At 31.9% G+C, this 11,725-nt stretch overlaps 1 protein-coding gene across 1 annotated transcript; it reads right to left on the bottom strand.

The window, feature by feature from the left end:
* Positions 1-1,375: 1,375 nt before the first annotated feature.
* LOC110867133 lies at positions 1,376-6,940 on the bottom strand. Its single transcript, XM_022116270.1, has 10 exons — positions 6,871-6,940; positions 6,737-6,775; positions 6,336-6,632; positions 5,999-6,241; positions 5,484-5,922; positions 4,429-5,369; positions 3,124-4,341; positions 2,683-3,039; positions 2,042-2,527; positions 1,376-1,956 (listed from the first exon to the last, which is right to left on the bottom strand). The coding sequence occupies exons 1-10, from the start codon at positions 6,938-6,940 to the stop codon at positions 1,376-1,378; spliced, it is 4,671 nt and encodes a 1,556-aa protein (XP_021971962.1).
* Positions 6,941-11,725: the final 4,785 nt, after the last annotated feature.

The following is an 11,725-nucleotide window of genomic DNA, read 5'->3' as shown; positions in this document are numbered from 1 at the left end:
TGGGTCAAATTTAGTAGGATCTCCTTCAATGCCCATAGGTATTGGATGGCGGGGATCCAAACTCTTTGACCCCCTCATAAGCTAACTACTATTAATACTATAACCCGGCTATTTAGGACTGTATCCCTGCTGACTCAGACTACTTAGCCGAGGGTAACGTCGCCGCCGAAAACGGGGCCTACCATAATTTGCATTAATAACTTAATTCATTATCTTTCAATAATCCGACCCTTTAGGATTGTATCCTTGCTGACTCAAACTACTGGGTTGAGGGTAACGTCACCTTCGAAAAAGGGGCCTACTACAATAACTAAGATAATCTCTTAAACACGTGCAAAAGTGCGAAAATAATCAAAGGTTATACTAATACACGTGTCGGATCCAAGTGATTCATCTTGTCTATCTGTTTTTTTATTTATTTTATTTTTCAGCATTTAGTTAGTTTTTATTTTTCTTAGTTTAAAAACATTCTTCTAACTTTTTGATTTGATTAGACGTTGAGGATAAACCGGTATTAAAAGCTCTTGTGTCCTTGGACGACCTCGGTATCTTACCAACACTATACTACGTCCACGATGGGTGCACTTGCCCATATGTGTGCTTAGTGTTAGTAAATATCGTGTTTTATAAATTTAAAACTTGGCTAAAAGTGTAAAAAGGGCTTAAATATATATCTAAAAACATATATACACTAACACGCATCACTACGTGATTTTTGAATACCCATTACGTGATTACACGTTCAACATAAATTATTACGTGATTACACATTCAATAGAAATCCATTACGTGATTACATATTCAATATGATTTATTATAACTAATGTTATTACAGTTATGTTTATTACATGATTACACATTCAATAGAAATCCATTACGTGATCATTGGCGAAGCTTGACCCCCCCCCTGGTTTTTTTCCGAAACCGGGGGGGGGGGGGGGGGGGCAAACGTATATAGCTAAAAAAATCTATACGAAGCTATTGTTCATAATACTACGCATCGAAAAGTTCGGGGGGGGGGGGCCCTCCCGCCCCAAGTAAGCTGCGCCCATGTACGTGATTACACATTCAATATGATTTGTTATAACTAATATTATTACAGTTATGTTTATTACATGATTACACATTCAATAATAAGAATTTGATTGTTTATGCTTTATTACGTGATTAAATCTCTAATATAAGGCATTATCTGATTATTATAGGTTGGTTTGGTTAATATTTTGTATATAATTTACTAGGTTATTACCCGGGAATGCTTCCCAGGCTCGAGAAAGTTATACATGTCACTTATTATTTATAAGCAATAAATAGTTAAATAAAATGATAAAAAATAAGTAACATGTTATATGAAATCAAAAAACAACAGTTTACATTATAAGCTACCAAAGACTTCTTTATAGACCACATTGGACGTCTTATTTGTTGGTTTTCCATCAGCATCGAATATCAATATTTTAACTCCTTCTCTGGTCTTGACCCTTGATAATGCCACATACAACTGACCATGAGTGAACACCGGATCTTTCAAATAAAGACCAACTTTTGATAAGGATTGACCTTGACTCTTGTTAATTGTCATGGCAAAACAAAATGATAGAGGAAATTGTCTTCTTTGAAATTCAAATGGTATTTTTTTGTCAGACGGAATCATATTGAGCCTTGGAATGAAAACTCTTGTGCCGATATTACCGCTAGATATTACTTCAGCTTCTATTACTCGTTTGCCTAGAAAAGTAATTTTTAGCCTTGTACCGTGACATAAACCTTTCTGTTGATCGATGTTGCGAAGAAGCATGACAGGAACACCAACTTTAAGAACTAATCTATGATTAGGCAACCCAAAAATCTTAAGAGCATTCAAATTTTCTGTTGAGTATAAACCTTCTTGAAATGAATCAAGCATTTGTTCAGTTTGACATATGCTATCGGAACTCAAATACTCTTTAGCATCACCTGGAAATAACAAAAGCAATCGATCGTTAATTTCATGAACTACGTCATTTTTTGGTGCTAGAATTGCTCGTTCAGAAAAAAAAACCAGGATTCCGAAATTGTTCCATAATTGAAGGGTAGACGAAGTCAATTAAGCTTTGTATTGGATCAGAACTATCGGTGATTAATAGATCATCAGGTATCTCAATAATTGCTTCACCATCGTTATCATCTCCCAACTTACCTTCCCCAATATCAAGCAGCCATTTCGCAAAATCCCTAATAGAGTCCATATCAGAACTATCAGCTCCAATTGTTAGGCGCATGTTTTTAGTCAACCTTAACAGTTTGCACTTTGACCATATATATGAAGAGCTTAAAGAGGCACAAACTATTTGTTGTCTAGTACCATTAGGAATAACTGGCAAGATTTGTCTAAAGTCATCGCCGAATACAAAAACTTTCCCTCCAAACGGAACATCAGATCGAATACTCCTACCATCAGTAAACACGTCAGACATAGTCCTATCTAAAGCTTCAAATGCATGTTTATGGACCATCGGTGCTTCGTCCCATATGATCAATTGAGTTTCTTTTAATAAATTGGCAATATCACTATTTGGCATAATATGACACATGGAATCTTCAGTGAGATTAATTGGGATATGGAACCGAAATGGGCTGTCCTTCCACGAGAAAGTAATAATGAAGCAATACCACTTGAAGCAACATTTAAAACTATCTCACCTCTACATCGAACTGCAGAAGCCAAAGTCTTCCATAAGAAAGTTTTTCCAGTTCCACCGTACCCATAGACAAAAAATAACCCTCCTTTACGGCTTGCAACTGCTGCCATTATTTCGTCAAAAACAGCTCGTTGTTCATCTGTCAGACATTGATGCAACTTATTAAACTCAGTTTGTACTTCATCTACGTCATGTGATAGCTCTTCATTGATTAGACGATTAGTAGCATCACGTAATGAATCATCATCAGGAAAAGGCATCGTGTTAAAACCTCGTAACGACGAACCATTCGAAACTAAATATTTTTCAATTTCCAACAAAGTAAGGTTTTTAACTTGATGTTCAGGAAGCACTAAACCTAAAAATTCAAAAAAAAAATAATTGTTTGGCATTAATGATGAAACAGAAAATTAGAATGTAAAATAAAAAGACAGCTGAGAACCTGAAATATTTGTTTCTTTTTGACGTCTGTATAAAATATCATCTGCTAAGTATTTCCACGTGTTCTCCCACACAAACTCTGGACGTGAAAGTGTATTTGACAACAACAATGTAGCAAATAACGCTCGGAGATACCCAGCATGTCCTTCAAAACTTGCTTCTTTAATGGCCTCAACGTACTCATTGTCATCATCTAACAGCCCCATTGCGTAGCAAGCATCTCTAAAAGTCGGGAATAACTGACCGTTAACAGTACGTATTTCCTCGAAGGATCTGGGCTCTCTAACTTTATTCAGAAGTATCCTCAAAAAATAAGGTTCGCCTAACGCAGGAGACACAGAATGTATACAGCCAACAGTTTGGTACGTCTTACGTACCTGCCAACATCTATCTTGAAGTTTCCAAACAAATTTTGATGGAAACTCCACATAAGTCAACTTTCTAGCATTTTCATTTGACTCGTTTAATTTCATCCATTCAACAAATATTGAAGAAGCAACTGAAGGCTTGCTTAACACATTATCAATATCGTCATCCGCACCATAAACAACATTCTGTTGACCCGGCATATGAAAGGGAAGCCTCATAACTACAGGATACCTATAATGAACCTCGTTTGAGAATATTCTCCATGATTCCTCACAAGCTGAAATATATCTACAATCATAATATTCCTTGATCTCATCTCTTGGTTTATCCTTAATGCTTGGATTTGAAACACCAGAAACAACAGCAGTAGCCATATCAGGGCCTTTATTAATATACTTGAACAAATATTTAACTGAACCAGATTGATTACACCATTCTACATTGATGTGTGCTTGATATCTTTTTAGAAGCCTTTTGTTATATGGAACAACGCTTCTGTTGTCCAATCTAACACCAGATTTTATAACTGTGTGGCCGGAATCTCGTCTTCGGTATACAGGGAAACCATTTGAATCAACAGTTGTATGTGATGAAAATTTCTTTGGAAAATTTTTTGAACATCTTTTATCAACCATGCAAGGACACTTCAAATTAGCATTTCCACATGGACCGTGAATCATATAATCACTTACCAAAGAATAAAGTTCGGGATCTTGATTTTTATCAGGAATCTCAGCCGATATAAATGGATCTATGTGATCTACAGTAGGAAGTTTGTGATCGACATTCATAAATAAGCATATATGTGCATGAGGAAGACCACGCTTCTGGAATTCTACCGTATAAACAACTAAATAAAAAAAACAAATTTAGTATTTTATTAAACTAATTGCAAATTTTACACAAAAATAAGAAATGTAAAAAAAACCTAACATACCAACATTAATCTCACCGAGGTAATTAGAATCCTTCAAATCTTTGATTATTGAATCAAACTTCATTTTAAACAATCGACACAGTATGTCAGGCCTGTCCTCAGCTTTGATGGTGGAATCTTTTAGAAATCGTTTTACTTCTGGCCACTTAGGATTACAAGTTATAGTTATGAAGAAATCTGGGTACCCGTAAGACTTACATAAGGCCATTGCATCGAGGTAGTTTTGTTGCATGAATCTTGCACCACCAGTAAATAAAGAAGGTAGTATAACAGGCTTTCCAGTGTCTTTTAAAGTTTGTTTACCTTTATCTTTATGCTTCTTAAGATTTTCAAATGTTTCAGATCGAAGTTTTGTTTGTTGTCTTCTAATGTAATGTAGTCTCTCGCTCTCGATCATCGTATATGCGTCAACCAAAAACTGTTGTAACAACCTTCTTCCGTTAAGAATTAAGGAAAAACCATAATTTCTATCTTGGATCCTATATGAAAAAAATTCTCTCATCGTGCACTTTGGCTTTATTTTCTTTTGAGTCGCAATTAAATCTCTATGGGGAATATCAATTCTATATCCATCATCACCATATGGGAAAAGCAACGGATATTGCAGAGCAAGATATGATGGATGTAATTCGCTAATACGCTGCAACATTCCAGACTGAGTCTCGACAAGAATATCACGATGGTCTATAGCTTTATCTATGTCTCCAACAACCAAAGCAGCAACTTCCGACGTGGTTGGTAAGCTATATGTTCTGCCATCTTTTTCTCTTTTATACATAAGACGAAGTTTAAGGTTGGCCTCTGGGGATTCGTGAAAATGGTCTCTGACCATTCTATATGTCTTAACCAACATATTTTCTGAATCTAATAAATCCCTCAAATAATGTATCATTTCAACATCAATCTCTTTATCATTAGAGGACGAAGGTTTGCTTGTTTTCCTGACAAAATACAAATAAACAACATAAAATTAATATAGCATAATAATAATAATAGAAAATCGTTTTCTATAAATATATATAAGTAAAAAAGATGGGGCTTATAATGAATCATACCCGAATAATGCCTGTCTGTTTGTTATTTCATTTTCAGTGTCATATATGTATAGCTGACAAAACTGAGGTTGATTTCCATTAGAAGGTTTAAGACTACCGATGCAATGATAGTTTTGCCCACTGATACGATAAATAAACGGAGCATGGCCCTTGTTAATAGCAGAATCAACCTTTCCACCCATAGATGTAAAAGAGAACATAGAGTTGTATCGTCTTATATTCTTCTGGAAAAACTTGCTTTTTTCATTTGAGGAAGAAAACAAAAGTTGATAAGACGTATGCGCATCCTTTAAAGGCGGTAGCTCAACTTTACCATACCCACAACACATACTATAACACATCTTATTCATAGTTATTCGACCTTTTCCACCTTTTGATGTCCATAACTTTGCACTACAGATTTCGCATGTAAGAACTTGGTCACCATGGTCCAAATAATCTATTAAATATAGAGTAATGGTTATATTGCTGTTTCAATATAATATATGACCGAAAAAGATGAAAAAGAATTAAACCTTTAGATACCCCCTTATAAGGGTCCTCCACTCTGACTAAAACATCATCATCATCGGAATCCAAATTGACCATAGGTATAGGAGTAGTGTCACGTTTCTTATGCTCGAGCTTACGTTTACCAGAAGACAACTTTGTAATTGTAGACGTAGAACCAAATACCACTTGATTGTTACTAATATTAATGCGAGGAGAAATGGAATATCGAAGATTATCATCTGACGGTGTAGATTTGCTGGAGTTATCTAAAGGTTACATATTTTATCATGAATCTTAGTATAAGAATATTGGTTAGTGAAATATAATAGAAAACTAAGAAAAAATAAACAGAACATATACCTGTTATGGTTGAAACTAATGAACTTGTCTCATTTATACTTGTATGAGGACCAATGGAGTACATGTTCCGGTGAGTATTATTAGAAGACTGCAGCGAATTTATGTTCTCAGACAATATGTTAGGAACATTTATTGATGATGACGATTTCTTTGATCTCTTGTTATTATTAGAAGACTGCAGCGAACTTATGTTCTCACACAATATGTTTCGAACATTTGTTGATGATGACGATTTCTTTGATCTCTTGTTATCAAGTATTATCTTTCGAAGCTTAAGCCTTTCAGCAGGTGAATTAGCTTAATAATAAAAAAGATAGAATATGTAAGGAACATAAGATTTAGTAGCATTAGAAACATATAAAGTAAAAATTATAGTTTTAATTCGATTTAACAGCAATTACCATTTGAGATATCTGAAAGAGGAGTTCTAATAACAGGACCTACAAAAACACCAAGATGAATAGAAATGTAATCTAAAATATTAATCATTTGTAATTAACGAAACAAAAACTGAATAACTTAGAATGTCAATTACTCTTAAATATTTGTTGTAATGAATTCGGATCCTTTGAAGATGAACGCGAGTGATTTGATCTTTTTGACATAGTATAAGTGATTAATCACAACTTCATTAAAAAAACAAAAAGAAACTTATTAGAAAACATAATTGTTCATATTAAAATTGTAGAATAGGTAAAGGAAATGCAATCGGTGATAATTACATCTTGTTTATAACATGAACTAATGATGAATACATATAGAATTACCTTCGGAAATTTAGATACGCATGAACTGGAACATACAGAATTGAAATGTGTGTCTGAATGTATTTGAAAGAGGGAACTTGTCTATTTGAATTTCATTAACTATTATGAATAACAACTATTCTAATGCAAGATGAGTGGGTTAAATAAGGTCTTCTTTATATATTGCAGTAATTGAGCTTTTCTATTAAATTTAGTGAATTGAATTCCGGTTACATTTAGTTACAAACTTTCTAAATTAAGTTTAAAGTTCCCATCTATATACTCAATATTATTATTCTATTTTATGAAAACTTTAAATTTTATAATTTTAATTATAAATAAAACGATTATAAAGGAAAAAACAGGAATTTCAATTATCAAAATTAAAATAGAGTCTAATACATAAAACAAATACTGAAACAAAAAATCTTAAATTCTTGTGACTAAAGAAAAAAAAACATGATTTCTTCATTAGTAATTCTCTAGGCTTCAATCAAAATCTTTCTCATCTTTTTCTTCATCGATCTTGCGCTTTGAAGAACAACTCGGAAATGCTGGATCAATGTCATACAGCTCATACAGATTACGTTTACCTTTTGCGATATTCTCCTTCTGTAAATAAAAAATATTTTTTTATTAGTTACTTAAATATTTAACAATTTAGTAAATGTATTCCTCATAAGCAATATTATCACCTCTACAGTCAAAATGCTCTTTTTAACATGGGAAATAACAGAATAATCGCTGCTTATGGCAGTGATATCATAAACTTCATCAAATTTTTCGATATTTTCGTGGGTAACTTGGATCTTATACGCAAACAACTTCCCAACCAAAGCCTTAATCTCCTTTGGAAACGTCGGATAAATATCAATTTGTTAATATTTTACAAATGTTAACAAAATTATTATAGAATAAAAGTATTATAAACTGAAAATATACCGATTCATTCTCTTTAACCAATTCATCAGCAGATTTATTCAAAACCTGTATAGCTTGATCATGAAATAATATAAGATGAGTTGAATCAATATCATCCTCAACTTCAATTTTGATCTTCAATTTCGGCAGAGGTTTTATGATGTGTTCAAAACATTCATAGTTAGAGCAGCGATAAACTTCATACTTCTTAAAATCAGAAGAACCATCAAGTGGAAGATATTGCTCAACGTCCATAGTAGCCTCATGTAAACACGTTGGACATGTCATGTAGTGCCAACCAAAACCGGTAAATATGTTCTTGATTATACCGAATATGATAAGAGACTTTGGCTAAAAAAATTGCAAAATCCAACAAAACAGTTAAAACAAATAATTGAAAACTTCAACGTAAAATTAATTACACGTACCTTAGTTGTTTCCCATAAGACATCAATGCTACTGAAAGATGCATTGTTAAAAAACCCAAAAGAGACATCATCAAAGTTTGAAAACATGATTGTTTTCAAATAAAAGGCAAAATTCAATTTGAGATAATAGGTTTAATATTAAACTGGTTGTATTTATAAGGTTAGAAAATTCAATAACTTTGAAAAAGATTAGGAAATAAGAAATCTATTGTGTACAACAGATTTTGTAATTTTATAAAAGATAAGAAAAAATAGGAAATAAAATTACATGAGATATACGAATAAAATAAAGTATAATTATTTAGTATTTCTTTTAATATTATTGAATAATAACCGAAATCTTTTATTTTGAATTAAAATTACCTAATATGTATTTCGTATTTGGAATGTAAAAACTTGATATATTTTTTAAAATATTAGTTACTAATTGTAATAAGTAATAATATTTGGTAAGATTTGAATGACTAAAATATAATGGAAAATTGAATGCTTGAATTTTATGAAACATTCTGAAAATTTACAAAGTCTTTTAATATGGAAATTAAATAATTAACTTTATATTTAACATGTAAATATTTCAATGGTTTAATTTTCGAAAATATTTTTATTTCACATTTTGTGTATTAGATAAGGAGAAGATATATGATAATTATTTTAAAATAATAGAACATATAAAAAAATAAAAAAGTTAACATAGCCGTTGCTTTCCAAGAACCATCACTTCAATACCTTCTCCCAAAGATATACCATCATTACTTTTTATTAATCTAAAATATCTAAATATGTAAATATTAAAAACATAACAATATCACTTCATCAACATCATAACAGATTGAACGGTTAGGGCTTGAAGTAGCGTCATTATCTTGAAGACAAACCAAGTGAACCGAAGAAACTTGCAGCATAATTTCGAAGAAAAGGTAAGATCCGAATCATTATTTTTATTAATCGGTTACTATTTTTTGTATAATAACATCTGTTAAATAGAACTTCAAGTATAGATTTCATGTAGAAAGAAGAGGGAAATCGATTTACAAAACAAATCAGTAGTATTTTTAGATTGCATATTAAGATTCTCAAGGATTTAGAGTGTTTACAAAGATAATGAGTGCTATAACTCATAAAAGGAAAAAATTTGTGCTTAAAGAAAGAACTAAAGGATGAAAATAATTTTTTTTTTTGAAAATTATGTAAAAATTATAAGTGTATGCTAAACAAATAGGTTAACAGGAACAAGGAAATAACTAAATAGTGGGTAATAATGGCCTGTGGTTCTATGGTTTCTTGAACTGAAAAAAAAAATGACTTCAAATTAATAAGTATTATCCATTGCAGTGTACAACATGGTTCTATGTTTTGTTCAACTGATGGAAGATCCTAAAGAGCTTTCGTTGGTATGTGTAATTCCCGTTTCTTCGTTGATCAAATATAACGTTGTCAGCATATGTTAATGTGTGCTACTTCTAAAATGCATATAACAACGTTAATGTAGATGGTACCTGTTACATTTGTTACAAAAAAATGGGGCAATGACTGGCAGCATATGAACATAGAGGTTCGTCATGAAGACGGTAGACATTGGACGGTTCGACTTAGACACATGGATCAGTTACCAGTATTAACAGATGGTTGGAGTGCTGTTGTTAATAATCTTCATTTGGTAAAAAACACATGGCTGTTATTTAGAAGCATTGGGGACAAAGTGTTGGAGGTTTTTCCGTTCATAAACAATGTGCATGGTCAATCATACATAACAAAGAACAACTACGCAAAACTGGGTCTTACGGTAAGAGTACTTTTTGATAGTAAATTAAATGTCAACATTGTAGACACGTGAAATGTAATACATATTTAGTAGTTATAATTATAAATATGTTTTCATAACTTGCAGGTAATTCCAGATGAATTTATTAACATGTTTTACAGAAACCACGAGCTAAACGACATTTACCAAGTATTTGCGGGTGGTAAGTACTGGGATGTAATGGCAGATAAACTTCATGTTACATATGCTTTCAAGGATGGATGGCCGAAATTGTGTGAAAGTTTAAACATATGTGATGGTGTCACACTCATATTCGATAAGATTGGTAATGTGATATTTCATTTGAGGGCATTCAGGAATGGAATTGAAGTTGAATTGGGTACTCAAAAAGAAGCAGAAGAGAGCGATTTCTGTGAAATAATATCTAAATCAACATTCCAACAAAATGCTTATTATGTAAGTTTGTTCTTGTTTAAAAAAAGATTTATCATATAAATTGGATTATTAAATATATATATTTTTTATTTACAGAAGTTTGTTGAATCTGATACTGGAACAGATACAAGTGGAGATACGTTGATGAATGAGGTAGTGTGTTATACTATGTATTTTTTTAAATATTAATTTGATTAATGAAGTAATCTAGTTTTCTATATTTTGTTATTTTATATATATTAAAGTTGAATAAAAATTTCATATCAGGTTAAAGACATTGGAAGTGAAACTGAGAAGATGTTGCATAAAAAAAAGGAGTTGTAAAAGTTGAGCATTTGACAACAACAAAAAAGAATACTTCATGTTCAGAGGTTCAAGGTAGTGATAAGGTAATAATCACTTAATATAAATAGAAACAGCATTCCATATGATTAGTATGTATTTGATTTACAAATTTATATGTTTAAAATATATACTAAATATATTGAAAAGAAACGCAAAAAGGTTGCACAAATTGTTGTTTCAACATCAAAAAAAGGGAAAGGACATTGAACAATCTACAGAAGTGCTCAAACCAGATGTTTCAAGCTGTCTTATATCATCAAAACAAAAAGAGGTAACAATTGATTTATTGAGTGATTGCTATAGAACCAAAATTAAAATTATTTATTTGTTATTATTGATTAATGATATTATACTTCAAATGTTGTTAACTACTATAATAAGGTATCGAAAGCTGGAGAAGAAAGCCAAACCAGACAACATAGTGGAAAACGAAAGAAGGCTGAAATTGATCAAGAAAATTATGAGTTTACAAAAAAAGGAGAAAATAGATTGGTATGATAATTTGTATAATGAGTTGTAGTTAAATAATGTATAAATTATAGGGTAAATTATAATAATATAATGTAACATTTTTATGTAGCGGCTTCCTGTTGAAGTAGCGAGGAGATCTTGTCACACCCCGATTTCCACGTGTATCACCGGTGGGCCCGGTGGGGGATTACCGTGACGTAGTTGGCAACAATATAGTCAAACCACACAATTATATGAATGCACAGCGGAAGCATAAGATAAATATAATTCAACCTTTGA

This window comes from Helianthus annuus, chromosome 12, assembly GCF_002127325.2.
Source record: "Helianthus annuus cultivar XRQ/B chromosome 12, HanXRQr2.0-SUNRISE, whole genome shotgun sequence".
NCBI lineage: Eukaryota > Viridiplantae > Streptophyta > Magnoliopsida > Asterales > Asteraceae > Helianthus > Helianthus annuus.
This window is presented reverse-complemented; position numbering and strand designations above follow the sequence as displayed.

Excerpts from the sequence above, each read along its gene's own strand:
- LOC110867133 (XM_022116270.1), bottom strand. The coding sequence starts at position 6,940 with ATGTCAAAAAGATCAAATCACTCGCGTTCATCTTCAAAGGATCCGAAT. Across the intron at positions 6,242-6,335 it reads ATTAGTTTCAACCATAACAG|ATAACTCCAGCAAATCTACA; the intron begins GTATATGTTCTG and ends TGTAACCTTTAG. Across the intron at positions 2,528-2,682 it reads TTCTGCAGTTCGATGTAGAG|AAACTCAATTGATCATATGG; the intron begins GTGAGATAGTTT and ends ATTTATTAAAAG.